The sequence below is a fragment of the Chelonia mydas genome, chromosome 3 (assembly GCF_015237465.2).
Source record: "Chelonia mydas isolate rCheMyd1 chromosome 3, rCheMyd1.pri.v2, whole genome shotgun sequence".
Taxonomy (NCBI): Eukaryota; Metazoa; Chordata; order Testudines; family Cheloniidae; genus Chelonia; species Chelonia mydas.
The window spans coordinates 140,858,770-140,876,708 of record NC_057851.1 but is presented as its reverse complement, the minus strand read 5'-3'; the positions used below and the strand labels follow the sequence as shown (position 1 = coordinate 140,876,708).

At 41.0% G+C, this 17,939-nt stretch overlaps 1 protein-coding gene across 2 annotated transcripts in view; it reads left to right on the top strand.

The window, feature by feature from the left end:
* Positions 1-17,939, top strand: part of STRN (striatin) — a 107,616-nt gene that overhangs the window by 43,308 nt on the left and 46,369 nt on the right. For both annotated transcript variants that reach the window (XM_037895432.2, XM_037895431.2), the window contains exons 3-5: positions 4,154-4,227; positions 6,732-6,810; positions 9,008-9,175. In XM_037895432.2, the coding sequence (XP_037751360.1) occupies positions 4,154-4,227; positions 6,732-6,810; positions 9,008-9,175 (321 nt within the window). The remainder of the gene's footprint in view (positions 1-4,153; positions 4,228-6,731; positions 6,811-9,007; positions 9,176-17,939) is intronic.

Here is a 17,939-nt window from a genome sequence, read left to right as displayed (position 1 = left end):
TTTCTTTTGGCTCAATCCTCCAATTTGTCTAGGTCCCTCTGTATCTTATCCCTACCCTCCAGCATATCTACTTCTCTCCCCAGTTTAGTGTCATCTGCGAAGTTGCTGAGGGTACAATTCATCCCATCATCCAGATCATTAATAAAGATGTTGAACAAAACCGGCCCCAGTACCGACCCCTGGGGCACGCCGCTTGATACCGGCTGCCAACTAGACATCGAGCCGTTGATCACTATCCGTTGAGCCTGACAATCTAGCCAGCTTTCTATCCACCTTATAGTCCATTCATCCAATTTATACTTCTTTAATTTGCTGGCAACAATACTGTGGGAGACCGTATCAAAAGCTTTGCTAAAGTCAAAATATATCACATCCATCGCTTTCCCCATATCCACAGAGCCAGTTATCTCATCATAGAAGGCAATCAGGTTGGTCAGGCATGACTTGCCCGTGGTGAATCCATGTTGACTGTTCCTGATCACCTTCCTCTCCTTCAAGTGCTTCATAACTGCTCCGGGTGCAGTTATGTTAAAAAAAAAAAAAAAAAAAATCTACATTTTGTAAGTTGCATTTTCATGATAAAGAGCTTGCACTAGAATACTTGTCTGAGGTGAACTGAAAAATACTATTTCTTTTGTTTATTATTTTCACAGGGCAAATATTTGTAATCAAAAATAATATAAATTGAGCACTGTACACTTTGTATTCTGAGTTGTAATTGAAATCAATATATTTGAAAATGTAGAAAAACATCCAAAATATTTAATAAATTTCAATTGGTATTCTATTGTTTAGCAGTGCGATTAAAATTGCGATTAATTTTTCTGTTAATCACGTGAGTTAACTGAGATTAATTGACAGCCCTAATTAACTTCATTTAGACCTGTTTATTAGACCTCTCTATATTGCTTGCCTCATACCACATCAAATGGAATTCTCTTATAGTTTCTCTCTCAATGGGGATTATTGTAGAAAAACTTAAAACTTTTTTCTGTTCACCCCTTTAACCAGTATAAAGTAGACAGCCTAAAGATTGGACAAATTTTGTCTAGAGCCTAAGGCTTAATATTTTAAATAGGCCCTCTGATCTCTTTTGTCATTGTAAAACAATGTTTGACTTCAGTGATCCATGTATTGACTGTAATCTTATATTCTGTGGAAGAATCTGTTGATATCAAGAATTACTCCTTTTCATGAGCATTGTTGAATTCTATTAGTTTGATAAATCTGCGCTATTCATTTAAAAAGAAATAAAAATAAAAAAGAGAGGCAATGAAAGGAAGTAAGTAAAAGAATATTCAACCTCCAGGAAAACGCTACTCCTTTTTAAATTAAGGATGTTAAGCAGGAACATGTTATCTTGTAAACTTGGGTCAGAGGAACTCGGGTCAACAGTGGACAACTCACTGTTTAGAAGAATTGTGATACTTGCTACCAGTGTGTGCATCGTAAAGGAAAGATTAACTCCTCCTTTGCCTCTCATGGAGCTTCCCTCCCGAGACACTGCTCTGCCTTATCAGTCACCATCTGATTTTAGCATAATGTGAGTAGGTGAGTGGATTTGCTAGTTGATGCTTGCATCATGTGAAGTATAGGAATTTGCCTCCATGTGAGGAAGCATGGTCTGGTGTTTGAAGTACAGGACTCAGAATAATGAGATCTGAATTCTGCCATATAGTTGGCATGTGTCATTTAACCTCTCTGCCTCAGTTTAGTACAATTTTTTAAATAGGAAATTATCTACCACATGTTGTATGAAGTTTCATACATTTATCATAGAACTGGAAGGGACCTTGAGAGGTCATCTAGTCCAGTCCCCTGCACTCAAGGCAGGACTAAGTATTATCTAGACTATCCCTGACAGGTGTTTGTCTAACCTGCTCTTAAAAATCTCCGATGATGGAGATTCTACAACCTCCCTAGGCAATTTATTCCGGTTCTTAACCACCCTGACAGTTAGGAAGTTTTTCCTAATGTCCAACCTAAACCTCTCTTGCTGCAATTTAAGCCCATTGCTGCTTGGCCTATCCTCAAAGGTTAAGAAGAACAATTTTTGTTCCTCCTCCTTGTAACCACCTTTTACATATTTGAAAACTATTATCATGTCCCCTCTCAGTCTTCTCTTTTCCATACTAAACAAACCCAGTTTTTTCAATCTTCCCTCATAGGTCATGTTTTCTAGACCTTTAATCATTTTTGTCGCGCTTTTCCTGACTTTCTCCAATTTCTCCACATCCTTCCTGCAATGTGGCTCCCAGAACTGGACACAATACTCCAGTTGAGGCCTAATTAGTGTGGAGTAGAGCGGAAGAATTACTTCTTGTGTCTTGCTTACAACACTCCTGCTAATACATCCCAGAAGGATGTTTGCTTTTTTTGCAACAGCGTGACACTGTTGACTCATATGTAGCTTGTGGCCCACTATGACCCCCAGATCCCTTTCTGCAGTACTCCTTTCTAGGCATCACTTCCAATTTTGTATGTGTGCAACTGATTGTTCCTTCCTCAGTGGAGTACTTTGCATTTGTCCTTATTGAATTTTATCCTATTTGCTTCAGACCATTTCTCCAGTTTGTCCAGAGGTAATGTCATGTAATGCAATATCATATTTTTTCTGTAAACCTATATCCATGTGTACAACTTATGCTACTCATTACTACTTTGTCTATGCCTGAATCCCTGGATACTGATCCTGCAAGAGCAAGACATTCCAACCACTGGTTTCTGGTACCTTTTTTTGCTACACAATCTGTCGTATCACATGGTACACTCTCTACTGATTGTCCCCATAGGACTTCAATATGCTGAACATTTTTCTTAGAAAATTTTCCACAGTTGCAAAAACTAGCTCATGACCCAGAGTTTTTGCAAGTTTAGCAATGGTGTTTCAAGGGTTCGCAAACTTCATTGCACCACGACCCCCTTTGACAACAAAAATTACTACACAACCCCAGGAGGCAGAGACAGAGCCTGAATCCTGCTGTGGTGCCACCCCAGATGGGGGCCAAAGCCAAAATCCAAGCCCCACCACCTTGTGCAGGGGGGACAAAGCCGAAGCCCTGCTGTCCAGGGATGAAACCGAAGCCTGAGTCCCGCTGCTAGGGCTGAAGCCCTTGGGCTTGGGCTTCGACCTTAGGCCCCAGCAAGTCTAACGCCAGCCCTGGCGACCCCATTAAAATGGGGTTGTGATCCACTTCGGGGTTCCAACCCACAGTTTGAAAACAGCTGATAGACCACTGACTGCTACAGGTATTTAAGACCTTATCATAGAACCCTACTCAAGGCTTATCTCATCACAGTGTTAAAAATACTTTTGGGAGAAAGTGAAGTAGTGGGGAGAATACAACTAGGTAAAGTTGACTGAGCCCAAATGTGTGTTAACCATGGAGGAATGAGAAGTGTAAGATGAGGATTCTAAGTTGACATATGGGTATGTCTGTGTTGGGAGCACCTTACCACTCTAGGGATTAAGGTATATTACACTGGCATAGTGCTGCTAGTGTGGATGCACCTATCCTGGCAAAGCTGTTCCCCCCATGAGAGAAAGAAGTTATACTGGTAAAAGCGCAGTTTTACCAATATAACTGTATGTACACTACAGACTTCTGATGGCACAGCTGGAATTGCACTTCTTCATACCCCTGACCGACATGACATAATGCCAGCAGCAATCTGTAGTGTAGACATAGCCATAGAGAGTAGAAGATATTTGGCAGTTGAGTGATAGTGAGAGAAAAGGGGAAAAACACCAAAGCAGCCCCATCCTAGAAGAAGCACATGTCCATGAAAAATAAAAACATTCTCTGTAAATATATGTATAGAGAGAGAGAGAGAATGTTTTTCTTATATCTCTCCATATAAAATTTTCTGTTGCTTTTGCTATGTATTGGTGTTTCTGATTATGTAATTATTCACTTACTAATACATTCCAGTATCTGAAAGCTCTAGAGAGAGAGAGATTTGGGGCGAAAAATAGGAACATAGCTTCCTTTTAGTTCTGCTGAAATAAATTGGACGGAGGTTATTTTGGGGGGGGGATGGGAGAGGGCAGAATGGAAAAGTATCTTTCTAAAACAGGGACCTATGGTATCTGTGCACCTACAAGCATCCTTGAAGTGTGTTAATAGAGTTTCTTTTGTCTTTTCTTTTTCAGAGCTAAATACCACAAATTAAAATACGGCACAGAATTGAATCAGGGAGATATGAAGCCTCCAAACTATGATTCTGGTAAGAATTTAAGAGTGAGGGAAATATGGTATAAAGTTCTCCTCTAATTTTAGCTATAGATTGTTGAACAACTTCGTGGACACAAAGAGGATAATAAAGATTGCTTAATGTTGAAAAAGACAAATGTTAGCCAATGCAGTTTGTTACACTGATATTATAGGGACGATTTGTTTCTTCAGTATCTGTAATTAGGCCATCAAATGAGTTGAAGTAAAAAATGGATGCTGCAGAATATATCTATTCTCTCCTCTTCAGATCAAAATTCAAGAAAGTTCTGGAGTCACAGAAAGGTATGGAAAACACATCTGGAGAATCTTATATTGGAAGAATAGAAGAATTGTTATGCATTAACAATAACAGTGTAATGCAATAGCAATGAATTCAAAATGCTTAGTACATCATTTCCTGATTTATGATCTTGGTTGGATTCCAGAAAAATTGAAACAAACGTGTTAGAGGTAAACTAAAGTTGGAGGTATATACTATGGAATTTTATAAAATTCCAATGACAACTGGAAAATAAATATATAACAAATGATGAACACAAGTTTGGAACAGAACAGTTCTCCCCTGTATCTATGGATCGCTTTCTTTTGTTATCCCTCCAGAAGATGAATCTTCTACTTTTCATAAAGAAATGGAGTGACTTTGAGCCACAAAAGAGGAGAAATTGGAATTCCTTTTGTTCTGATCAGCAAAATAAACCTTACCAAAAGGACTTTTCCCCCAGGTTCCAGATTATGCAACCAGTCCTTGAGAGGAGGAAGGAATAAGCAGAAATTATTCCACAGCTTTATTCTCCCGTACAGCCCCCCCCCCCCCAAAAAAAGCCTATATGAAAGTCATTTCTGCACACTTCACTCCTGCCATTCACTTGAAGGAGACTGTCCTGGTTAACTGAGTCCTGGACAAATCCCTATTTTACTGGGTGCTGAAGATGGTCTAAAAACACTTACCTATCAAATTCTCGACAATACCTTTGTCCCTTCCCAAACTACGCAAAATACAATTAAGCACAAACTGAGGCATCTTATTTCTCATCTCTTACAAAATGGTGCCACTGAGCTCTTGTACCCAGACTGGAGGAATACTCAATTCTGTTGCATCCTACATGTAGCTGCTTAAAAGAATGGAGGTTCTTGCACCATATGGGATCCAAAGCTGGTTTTTCATACGCTTTCAGGATGGAGATTTTTGTATTATTTCTAGTCCATGTGAGTTGTACTTGCTTTACTGCACATAGATCCATGCACATCTGCATGCTTCTCTTGGACCAAGTCAGAAAAAATGTTGAGGCTTATTTCCAGTGATACATCCTGTGTGTCCCCTATGTGGTACCTTGGAGGTTCTAATAATTCTGGTTATAATTCTCCTAATCAAGGGATTCAACTCTTACCTGTATTTAGGTGACATTCTCATTAGAGCTCTTCTGTGCCATTTGGCAAGCAGTCCAAGTTCTTTCAGTCTCCTTCCTGAGGGATAATGGATCTGTCATCAATTTTGGGGGGAAGAGAGATCTCTCTGAGATGTCTTTACTTCAACATTAATATAAACAACCTCCAGGTTTCCTGTCTGAAGAGGAGTTAGTGTGAATTTACTTCAGTCTTGATGCAGAAAGGTCTCTTGGCTTTTATCTAACACAGGTTTTGATAATTGTACAATGGATCCAGCTGTGTTCAGCTGTCTTCAGAAAATCAATGTCTAAATGACTGATTATTTTTCATTGTTATTCCTGAGCAAGCTTGTAAATTCAAAGTCACAGCAGTACTTAACATTCATATGGCACTTTTACATGTATTTATTTATAAGCCTGGGCTGACAGGACAGCAGCACATTTGTTTATGCCGTAATGGCTTTATCTGGGTAAATGGAAAAACTTAGTTGTGGTTTTAAATAAAAGATTAGTTTCAGGTGAAAATTTGATGAAAATGTGTTGAACTACTATTAAAATAACCCATAGCCGGAAGAAAACTGCCTATTGTCTCAACAAAAACAGCTAAATCTTTTTTTCCTTCCCCACACAAATCATTGAAAAATGGCTGAACTTTAAATTATCTGTAAGTAGGCCTGACTGAGAGATTTCTTCATGAACAAATCTTAGACGTTGGTTGGGTGAGCTTTAAGGATTGATATTGTGCCAAGTACAGTGGGAACCAATAAGGTTTTTTTGTAATGCTTTTTTTCTTTTCATAAGAACCCAATTAACCTTTAAAATATGTGATCACTACAGAAAACACTAGTACAGAATTCCAGATGTATGCATGTGACCGCATCCTTGTGAAGAAAAGGAGTTGGAACCAGTGAGATGATGGGTTTTATATTGGGAAATAATGCTAATATGAAGGAGATGCTGATGACAAGTATAACTTGTTCTCAGAATACAGTAGTATGTTGATGGCAGTCTTTATAGTGTGTTCTCATAGGTAGCACTGCAGAGCTGCACTTATTTTAAGACCTTTAAAAATAAGACTGAAAAAACCTGATTTTAATTAAATCTTTTCCAGATGAAGGGAATGAAACAGAGGTTCAGCCCCAACAAAATAGTCAACTAATCTGGAAACAAGGGCGACAGCTGCTGAGACAGTAAGTGTCAAAGTTCAAACAAGGGAGCTAGATACAAACAGGCTTGGAAATTGAATGTGTCACTGGGCCTTTCTTAAATATTTCCGTTAGACTTTTCTCTTTTGTGAAAAGAGTGGCAGAATTGGGTTAACTTTTCCTTTAGTCACTCTAACTTTTCCAAAGTTTGAGAAGTTTTGATAAGTTGCAGAGTAGAAAAAGTAAAAAGTCAGAGGGGGGCAAACTACTCACCACTTTTCATATTATTGCTTTCAGTGGCAAAAAGGAAAAAAATGGAGAAAAGTAGTGGGAGGGGGATTAAAATTTGGTTTAAGAAAATTCACAAAAATCTAATGAAAAATTTCAAATCTTTTTCACAACATTTTTTCAATTTTTTGAATGGAAACACATGACAATTTTGCCTCAAAGAGCTCCAATCCAAAAGGACTAGAACACCACCGTCTGTGTTGTAGTTTTCAGTTCGACATATTTAACTTTCTAGAGCAAGAGTTGGCTCCATATAATAATCTTCCTGCTATTTATTGTGATTATTGCAATAAGTTTAAAATAACAGCAGTGAGAACATACAATAGTAATCTACAGTGATTTTGAAATGCTGTAATGGAAGATGCATGCACTTTGATGAAACGGGGTCAAAATTTATATATTTTATCCAAGTGACTGTCCCCCTAATTATGCAATATCACTTCAGTTGTCAGTTAACAGCCCCTTGCTTTAAATGGTCTGGTTCTTGTTGCAAGGCAATGTCAGTGAAAGGTCCTCTATTGTGTAACCCAGTCTGTTCCCCCATAAACCCTATACCGTATTCTGTCAGAGTCAGGTTCTGATGATTTTCAGGTCATGCTGCAAAGCTTACATGTGTTTCCATACTTTTTTGTTGGGGAGGACTGAGTGGGCAGAACTGTGTAGCAGAAAAGTCTGGTAGTGTTGGGTTTGTTTTGTTTTGTTTTGGAAAGGCCTTAACTTTTGGCACTGGACCAGTTTTTTTGGTTGAATGGATTATTATTTAATGTGCCCATCCAAAACTATGGATACACATCCATTTTAAATAAACAAATATTTTCTTGACTACGACTCAATGGTATGAGGACAAAGGTATCCTGTAATCTCCCTCTCAGAATCTTAAAGAAGATCGTGCTGTTATATGATGTTGAATCACGTATGTATTATGAAATTGTTGCTTAAATTAAATACAGACTTAATTTTGCACAATTAATTTGAGACTGCCAGAGATCCAGCACTGACTCTTTCTCCCACGAGACTGGTGGCAATGAGGATGTAATTGTTGTAAATTCAAGGAGTGGCTTGTATTAATAGGGAAAAACAAATGCCCCAGTTTGTCATAGTCATAGTGTGTTCCTAAAATGATATAATACATGACACTTTGCATCCTCAGAGACCGTTACAGTATTGACCAGTTAGTCCTCATAACATCTGTGTGAGGTCAGTAACATTAACTCTGTTTTACAGATGAGGAAAGAGACTGAAAGATTGACTCACCCAGCATCATGCAGCATATTGTTGATAGAGCCAGTTTTAGAACGCATGCATCCCAATCCCAGGCTCAGTTTACTAGATCGCACTTTCACCTCTTATGCACATGAGCCAAATGCAGGAATATTTAAGATTAATAAAATGATTTAGTAAGACTCGATCTGTACAAAATACATTACATCGTAAAATCATATGTTTGTCCTATTATAGTTACAGTAACAGCATGGGAAGTTGACACAGTAGGTGTTTACAGGCTTTGTTTAATGGTCATCTAAGGGACAAAATTTAAGTTTTACTTTTTTTGAAGTTTGGTTTAGATTTCCATGAACTTCTCTTGATGAATAAAATCATTGTGGTATGTTATATGTAACTGACATTTTTATGAATAAATTGCAGATATTTTAAGTTAAAGTCCTTTTCCATCTATTTTTGGTAAATTTAATGAATAACGTATTGTATAAACACTGACTACTAGGCTCTTTGATTTTCTCAGTGACTGTAGAGACTGGTACTGCAAGAGACGATCCCCTCTGCAGCTGGTACAAGACAATTTCTTAGCATGTTTCATTAGCACAGTACCATGCTTTGCTAAGCATTGTACCAAAGATGAGTTTAGGGAGAATCTTTTATTTATTGATTTAAATAATTATAAGGGTATATTTATTGAGATCTGCATGAAAGACTAGCATGAGTTCTGTTCATACAGGTATCTGCAGGAGGTGGGTTACACTGACACTATACTGGATGTGAAGTCAAAACGAGTGCGAGCTCTGCTGGGCCTCTCAAGTGATGCATCAGACAGGGAAAATGACAAAAATCAAGAATCAATGGTAAATGGTACAGAGGCTGAGATTAAAGAAAACGCAATGATTGGGTAAGTGCCTAAGACAACAAATGTTATCTTTGTATATAAGTGCAACTTCTTCTTATTATTATTATAAATCTAGTTTATGTTCATTTGAAAACGTATACTTTTTATTCTTCAAACTGACTGAATATTTATAGCCAATTCTGTTTTAAAATTTTAAAGGATGAATATGGAAGCCACGCTAAGTATGTTGCTTCTTTATGAGAATCTTAATTTTATTTCCGTTGGAAGGTGACATTAAGAAATCAAACCTTCTTATTTGTGATACATCTGTTGTTTAATGCTTTAGGGAAAATACCAACTGCCAGAGTCATCTTTTTCTTTGATTTATTGGAAACCTTAATATAGATTAGAGGCCTCTGCGTTCTGGTAGATAGTGCTTACTGTTATAACAGCATAATCTCTAGTAAGCAGAGGATTTTATTTATAGTATCTGAAAACATTTTGAACATGGGTAAGTTTTTTCACTGTTATAACTCTCCAACTTTGTGACTAGTGTTTACATGGATAAATATGTGAAATTCTGGGTATAATCTAAGTGTAGCTTCCATATGTTCATGCCAATCCTTTTTTGATATAAAAATCTAATCCTTTCAAGTTTACTTATGTTTTGTTTACTAAATAATATTTTGCTGAAAGTATTGTAAATAAACGTTTTAATCTTGCCAGACTTATTACCATTAATATCTGAAGCTAACTTTAGGTGTTCAGCAAAATTATTCCTTGGTTCTTGACTGAAATACTGTAGCTTTGAAGACCTTAAACTAATAAAAAGGATGCTGAGTCATTTTGATTAAAAATCTGTGACTGAGCTCTGTACTCCCATAGGTAGTGTTACCACCAACAAGCAGTAGACCCTTGTTTGTCTAGGTTTGGCCTCTTGTTTCACAAGCAGTTGTGGTTTAAATGCAGCAGAGGGTAGTGTCCTTTTCTTTTGAAGTATAACTGCTTTATGTGGCACCTAATCTCCAAAGGGAGTTCACAATAATCCCAGCCAGTAGATAATTTACTGGCATCAGGCATGTGTGCAGAGAAGTTATTTAATTAACTCATTTTCATTCTATAATTAAAATTATTCTGTTAAATGAGGAATTAGGGCATATGAGGGGACCCCAACCTGTTAAATTATTTTGTACTTCTAACTAGTTAGCAAGCCTTGCCCTGAGGAGGACATCCTCTGGTTGGCAAGGGCTGCTGCTGCCAGGGCACCTTTTTAAAGTCAGCCTTGCTGCTCTGAGGTAGTAACCTAATGGAATTGACTATTTGTTGTAGAAAACTGATTTTGGGTTTGTCAGATACATTATTCACCCTTTCCATATTTATCCTCTTTATTTCTCTCCCACTCTCTCCTATGATAGTTTTTAATTTTTGTTCCAGTCTTGAAGAAATAGTGAGTTCTGACTGCATATATAGCTTTCAGTTTGGGAGGTGTGAATGATTTGTTTTTGAGTTAAAGTGGGAGTTAAGCTCTCTCTCCCTCCTTTTTGTTTTACTTGAGATTAGTGGAGTGTCATTTTCCATTAGTTTGAATGGACGATCGCTCCAGATAGGGAGATATGTAATGGGTAAATTGGATTGAATGATGGAGCTGAGCTAGTACATTTAAAAATACTTGTTAGGAGGATGCTCAGTAGAGGAGATAGGCCTTGGAGTTGATGGCACCAGATACTTTGTGTTGCCTCCTTCAGCAACTCAATTCTCCTTTTTGAGAACTATGCATGTGGTGGGGGTGTAACTGTTCCTTCAGATTTCCTCTCCATAAGCTTTGATCTTACAGAGATAGGTCTGTTTTGAATAAAGTTAGAGAGACAAGGTGGGTGAGGTAAAATCTTTTACTGGACCAACTTATGTTGGTAGAAGAGACAAGCTTTCCAGGTCATCCAAAGAATAGCTCTGTGTATCTCGAAAGCTTGTCTCTTTCACCAACAGAGGTTGTCTCTCTAATTTCAGTAATACCTGGGACCAGCACTGCTACAACAAAAACTTGAGTAAGGTTAACATTTGCATTTGCAGGCTATTTCTGGCTGTGAGTGTTCAGTGATCCACCAATTATCTGTCGTTCTAGAAGACTTGCAGTTGCAGAATTATGGTATTGCATGTGTAGTCATCTCACTTGTAACGCACAGGGTCGCTAACTGATGAGAAGAGTTTAGTTGAGGATCTGGGTGTTTTATGTGTGTGGAACATGACAAATGTTATGGTTCAGTTCATGTATAGACCCTCCGTTATATGAGGATTTCATGGTGGAGTTCTCTGAGCTTGTTTCTGCATTCTTCAAATTACTCTGTGTTTGCAGATGTCAGCTCAGACCACTGGTTTGCCTCTTCTTAGAAGTGAAGGATGTCAGGGTTTTACCAAAGGATTGAGAAGAACTCTTGCAGGGCAGAGTGTATGACTGGCCAACTGTGTTGTGAATATTTTGGATTGTATGGTATGTGTGCATAGGCGATCAACTATCATATCTTATATTACAGTGCAGGAGGTATTTCATGCTTCTCTCCCTTCATTTCAGTCCTGATGGGCTGCATGGCCTGTCTGCTTCCTCAACCTCTAGAAGAGCACCAGTGCTGAGTACGTCATTGAGATTAAGGGCAAGCAGGATGAGCCAAGTCCTAGTCAGAATATTTGTTCAGCCTTCAGAGACTTGACACTGTCAATCCCTACACCCAAGCAAGTCAGCCTCTAAGAGTATTTCCACACTGCAATTAAAAATCTGTGGCTGGCCCAGGCCAGCTGACTTGGGCTAAGGGGCTCATCTAAGGGACTGTTTAATTTTGTGTAGATATTTAGGCTTGGGCTGAAGCCTGGGTTCTAGGAACCTGAGGGGTAAGAGAGTCCCAAGCTCGAACATCTACACTGCAATTAACTAACCCCTTAGCCCAAGTCAGCTGGCACAGGCCAGCTCCGAGTGTGTAATCGTGGTGTTGACATACCCTCAGAAAAAACTTCTGCCTAAATTGTGGGAAGAACTGGGGAAAAGTTTAGATGGCGTAGCTCACTCTCCACTGGCCCAGAGGAAAGTGTACCCAGAGTGAGGCACCCCATTAGTCCCAGACAGCTTACTTTTCTAAGAGGGGGAAAGAACAGGGGAGTTCAGTCAGCTGCACCTCCTCCCCACATCCATGGTATATGGAAAGCTGGTGGAAGATTATGAAGCCAGAATAAGCTTGTGATTGGGGGCTGGAGGGAGACAATGCCTGAAGGCATATGAGGTGGTGGTGGTGATAGTAGTAGAGAAAGAAGTGATTGGAGGGTGCTGTGATAGAGGGTATGCGGAAGAAGAGCAAAAGGAACTGACAGAGAAGAAGAAAAGAGACAAATTGATGAGAACTCTGAGACAGATTGAGAAGGGATGGAAAAGAACATGGGTGAAGGAAGTAAAGACCACAAACTAGGGGGAAAGAGGGACTTTGAAAGGCACAGAAGGAAAGAGAGGAAACATGTTACAGTTTGAGGGAAAAGAGATCTCAGAGTAAAAGAAGGGGAAAGCACAGAGGACACACTAAGTTATAATGTTTAAAAGATTTTTATATATATACAGTGTGTGTGTGTAATATATATATATAGAGAGAGAGAGAGACATTTACAGAAAGAGCAGATTGGCCAAAGTGACTACCACACAAAGAGAACTCATTCAATATGTACAGATGTAATGTTGGGAGGAAATCTTGAGAGTTAAACACTTAAAGCTACAGTATGGTCATTACTTACATTTTCCACGTGTCTTTTATTATTATTGGAATGTAAGTTGTTAGTAATTAGCTAATACCATTTCAGTTTGTAGTAAATTAATACTGTAGGAAAGGTAGTACAAAACTGGAGGATGCCAAGTGAAGAACTGTTAGCCAGTGAAATGTAAACCTTCAATACAGTCAGATAAGATGCGATGCTAAAGGGGCTTCTGTAATGTGATAACTTATAACTTTTCTCAGGACTTGAACATGTCTAGGCTACCTTCCTATTATGTAATAATGTTACAGTAAAAGTACACATAAATAATTGATTTGTAATCAAAGTGGATAAAAATCCATTTTTTATGAAAATATTGAATTTTTAATTTTTAAATTTTTTTTTTAAAGAAAACCTACTTAAAAGGAAATCTGAATTTAATACAGAATATGTTGAGGCCTAAACTTACTATATTCTCTTAAAACATCTCAATAATAAAAAAAAGTGCTGAATCCATGAGCCTCTATCAAAAACTGAATTCAAGGCTGCTTTTCTGTGTAAAGAAAAATGTTGTCCCCTGTTTCTAGCTTGTGAGGTCAAGCTTTATTAATATGGCACAATAAGTCAGTCTAAGTAACTCATTTTCAAGAGTCTTAGGCAAGTAGGGACTTACGTTCCAGTCACTTTCACTTAAGCATATTTGAAAGTTTTCCCAGGCTGCCCTGAAATAATCAGTTTAATTCACTGATTGCAGTTAGTTCGGCTGTTTAATATATCATTTAGATGTAAATGTGAAACATGTTAATTTTATATATCCAAAACATTTAAGGTTGTTCTGGTTAATAAAAAATAAATTTTATGTGCTGTTTTGTGTGTTTAAATTCCAATTATCATCCTTATACAGCTTGACACAAATCATGACCAAAAAGTTAATTATCTAGTAAAGGAAAAGAACAGTTTGGATAAACACCTGTCAGGGATGGTCTAGATCAGGGGTCGGCAACCTATGGCACGCATGCCAAAGATGGCACGCAAGCTGATTTTTAGTGGCATGCTGCTGCCTGCCGGGTCCCAGCCGCCGGCCCCGCTCAGCCCGCTGCTGAACCCAGGCCGGGACCCCGGCAGGCAGCAGCGTGCCATTAAAAATCCTGCCCGCCCCGGCCCGCTCTTCTCCCAGCCCCCCACCCCCACCCGCAGGGGCAGGGTGAAGAAGCTTGGTCCTGCCAGCTGCTGTTGCACAGCAGGCAAGGTCCCCCCTCCCCTGCCGTGCTGGGTTCCTGCCCCTCCTCCTCTCCCTCCCTGCCACTGATCAGCTGATGGCCCTTGCGGGGGAGGGGGAGAAAGAGAGCTGCAATGCGCTTGCTGCTCCAGGGAGGAGGCGGAGAAGAAGTGGGGACAGGGCTGTGGGGAAGGGGGGGAAATCAGGGCATATCCCCTCCAACCCCCTGCCGTAAGCCACTCTGGGCAGGGGGCTGGGAGCACCCCCAGGACCCTAGCCCACACCCCCAGCCCTCTGCACTGACCCCTGCACCTCCCTCACACACCCCCAGCTGTCTGCCCTGACTCCTGCACCCTCCTCACCCCCCGCAGCTCTCTGCTCTGATCCTGGCACCCCCTCACACACACACCCAGCCCTCTGTCCTGACCCCTGCACCCCCCACACACCCCAGCCTTAACTCCAGCACCCCCACACGTACCTAGCCTCCCACACCCCATGCCCTGATTCTTGCACCCCTCCACATACTCACCCACACCCTGAGCACCAAACGGGAGCTCCTGCACACCCCCCCCCCCCACACACACACATTCCTGCCTGCACCCCTCGCACCAAATGGGAGCTGTCCAGGTAAGCACTCCACACCCAAACCTCCTGCCCCAACCCTGAGCCCCCTCCCTCATTGTAGCTCTTGGCCAGACCCTAAACCCCAGCCCCCAGCCTGCTCCTTCACCCCCAGCCCTGTGCTCAGTGCACTCCCACCCTCAGCTCAGTGCAGAGAGAGAAGAAGAGAATGGGCTAGAACCAGGGAGAAGCTAGGTACCCACTCTATGGGGCAGGGTTGGGATCCCAGGCCGGCAGCGGGCTCAGCAGGGCCGGTAGCCGGGACCCTGGCTGGCAGGAGCCGGTGGCCGGAACCCCAGACTGGCAGCGGGCTGAGCCGCACATGCTGGTCTGGGGTCCCGGGCGCCGGCCCCACTCAGCCTGCTGCCGGTCTGGGGTTCTGGCTGCCAGCCCCTTGCCAGCGGGGTCCTGGCCGCAGGCTCCACTCAGCCTGCTGCCGGCCTAGGTGAGCGGAACCCCAGGCTGGCAGCGGGCTGAGCAGGCCGGCGGCATAAGATCAGCATTTTAATTTAATTTTAAATGAAGCTTCTTAAACATTTTGAAAACCTTGTTTACTTCACATACAACAATAGTTTAGTTATATAATATATAGACTTATAGCGAGAGGCCTTCTAAAAAACGTTAAAATGTATTACTGGCACGCGAAACCTTAAATTAAAGTAAATAAATGAAGACTCGGCACACCAGTTCTGAAAGGTTGCCGGACCCCTGATCTAGATTTACTTGGTCCTGCCTCAGCAGAGGGGGCTGGACTTGGTAACCTCTCAGGGTCTCTTCCAGCTCTACATTTCAGTGAGTCTGTATCTTTAAATGAACAGTAAATCACTCAACATTTTCTAACATACTGAAAATGTACAATTAATATGAATCTGAAAATATTAATCTATATAATTGCTTAAACAAATATATATAAATAAATGTATGCTTCCTAGATAGCAAAATGATGTATCAAATCTAGCGTAAAGGCTCTATTTTATTGCATGTCCATGTATTTTAATGGTTTTACCAGCCAATGAGCGTATACCTTTCTTAGAAAATAGTAGAAGTACAATTTGATTTAAAATTGATTATTTAAATCTAGGCTTTCCACTTGATGCTTTTAAATCATGGTTTAAATCAATCCACCATGGTGGCAGTCAAGGTTTAATAAAAGGACTTGCCTGCATGCCAGTGGTGAATGAATTTGTCTGACAAATGCCAGTCAAATTTTGCACTTGGAGGTGATCCCCAGAAAGAGGACCTCATGTGATGCTTTTATACTGTCTGCTTCTAGCACAGTATCTTACGTACGAGCATTGCACCAAGTGCAGCAATTGCTGTTGCTACCTCAGCCTCTCTTGGCACTAGTCCACTGCCTTCCACCATATAGACCGACATCTCTCATTTCCCTCCTGTCCTCTACCAAATGTCTCTTACTGTTGTTCGGATAAACCCTGTCGTCTTCCCTTGTCCCTGCATGAAATCAAACTGGCCAGATGTCAGGTTTCTGGGAGGAAAGGAGGATACTCTTCTCCTCTCAACGATGTAATCTCTTTATTTTTTAGGGTTTTTTTTTAAGAGGGAAAAATTATTTTGCCTGTTGTGCACACATCCATTATACCATATCTCACCTGACCTATGTTCATGGCCAGCATTTACTCCTGGGGGAATTCTGCGCTACTTTATATGTGCAGACTTCATGGCCCCTGCAGATTTCTTTGCTTGCCCACAGAAAATGGTGGAGAAACAAAAGGAAGCCGCAGCGCAGGCACATCAGTTTGGGTGCCTGGAGCAGCCAGCAGAGATAAATCACCATGGGGGGGCTGGGGATTCCCCAGCAGGTGGCTCCTACCTATGTTGGGCTCAGCTACTAGTCCCAGCTGGGCTGGGGAGGGGGAAAGATGAGACTTGCTCTTCCCCTGCTAGGAGTGGTTGGGGCCACGTTAGACCCACCCCCCGAATCTTCCCCAGCTGCAGAAAACTCCACATGCTTTCCCCCCACTCCACTTCCTGCCCCCATTGCTCCTCAGCTGCGGGGCGGGGGGAGAGGGAGGAGGTCATTGTATGGGGATCTGCTCCCCATCTGTCCATCCCCCAAGCATCCAGACCTCCCTGCCAAACCTCACCCCCCTGCACCCAGACCCCCCCCACAATGCCCACCTCCTCTGCATCTGGACCCGCACCGCTGCACCAAGACCACCGCCGCACTTGAACCCCTACCCCGACAAGCCCCACCCTGATGAGCCCCTCAACCCCACTGCCCCAATCAACTGCACCTGGACCTCCCACCCCACCAAGCCCCACTCACCCAGACTCCCTGCTGAACCCCAACCGCCTTCGTGCAGCCAGTAGCCTGTGCTTTCCACTGCTCTGCTGGAGCGTCCACATTTATTTATTGATAAATAACATTTTCAGAATTTTGCAGAATTTTAAAATATTGTGCTCAGAATTATTTTTTTTTTTTGCTCAGAATTTTTAATTTTTTAGTGCAGAATTTCCTAAGGAGTACCAGGATTCTAATGTTCAATGCTATAGTGTTGGCCGTAAATGCTACATCTCTGGAAAATGGGAAAATTTCCATGAAGAAGCTTGGAATGCTTGGGGTGACTGTGTTAGGAGGCTGCTTTTATTCATCTCAGTGTTCCTATGTGGGGAGAACGAGGGTGGCAGTAGGCAGAGCTGCTACTGTGGTAGTACTGTGAAGACAGTGACTTTCTTTTCTCATAGACTGAAATGCTTAACTGAAGATATGTGAGTTTCTAACTACTTCAGAAAATTGTTTTAAGTCTGGATAGTGTCAGCTTTTCACATGTTGATGTTGGATTTCCAGTAGATTCGCTGGACAGTATTTTTGGAGCACCATGCTCAACTTACTCCAATTGTCTGAAAATCATTTAAGTTAGGAGCTAAAGTTTTTCCTGCTCATAGTCTAGTATATCAGTAGCCACTAGGCATATGGCTGAATATTTGTCTTTTTACACATTCCTGTATATCTGCTAATGTACAGATCCTCATGAACACTTTAACACTCAAGAACATCATGTGGATTTGGGATGCTTCCTGGAAGATTTTGATTCCATTTATGAAAACATTATTTTGATAGCCTGACACTGATAGTCCTGTTCCCACATGTTTCATGGCATTTAAAAGGGGAGCTATGTTCACTTTCTTCAGATCAACCCACTTGCATTACGGAAGATAAGTACAACTTCTCAGCATGAATGCACTCAAAAACAGATACTAAACATAACTTTCTATTAACACTTGAAATTTCCAATGCCT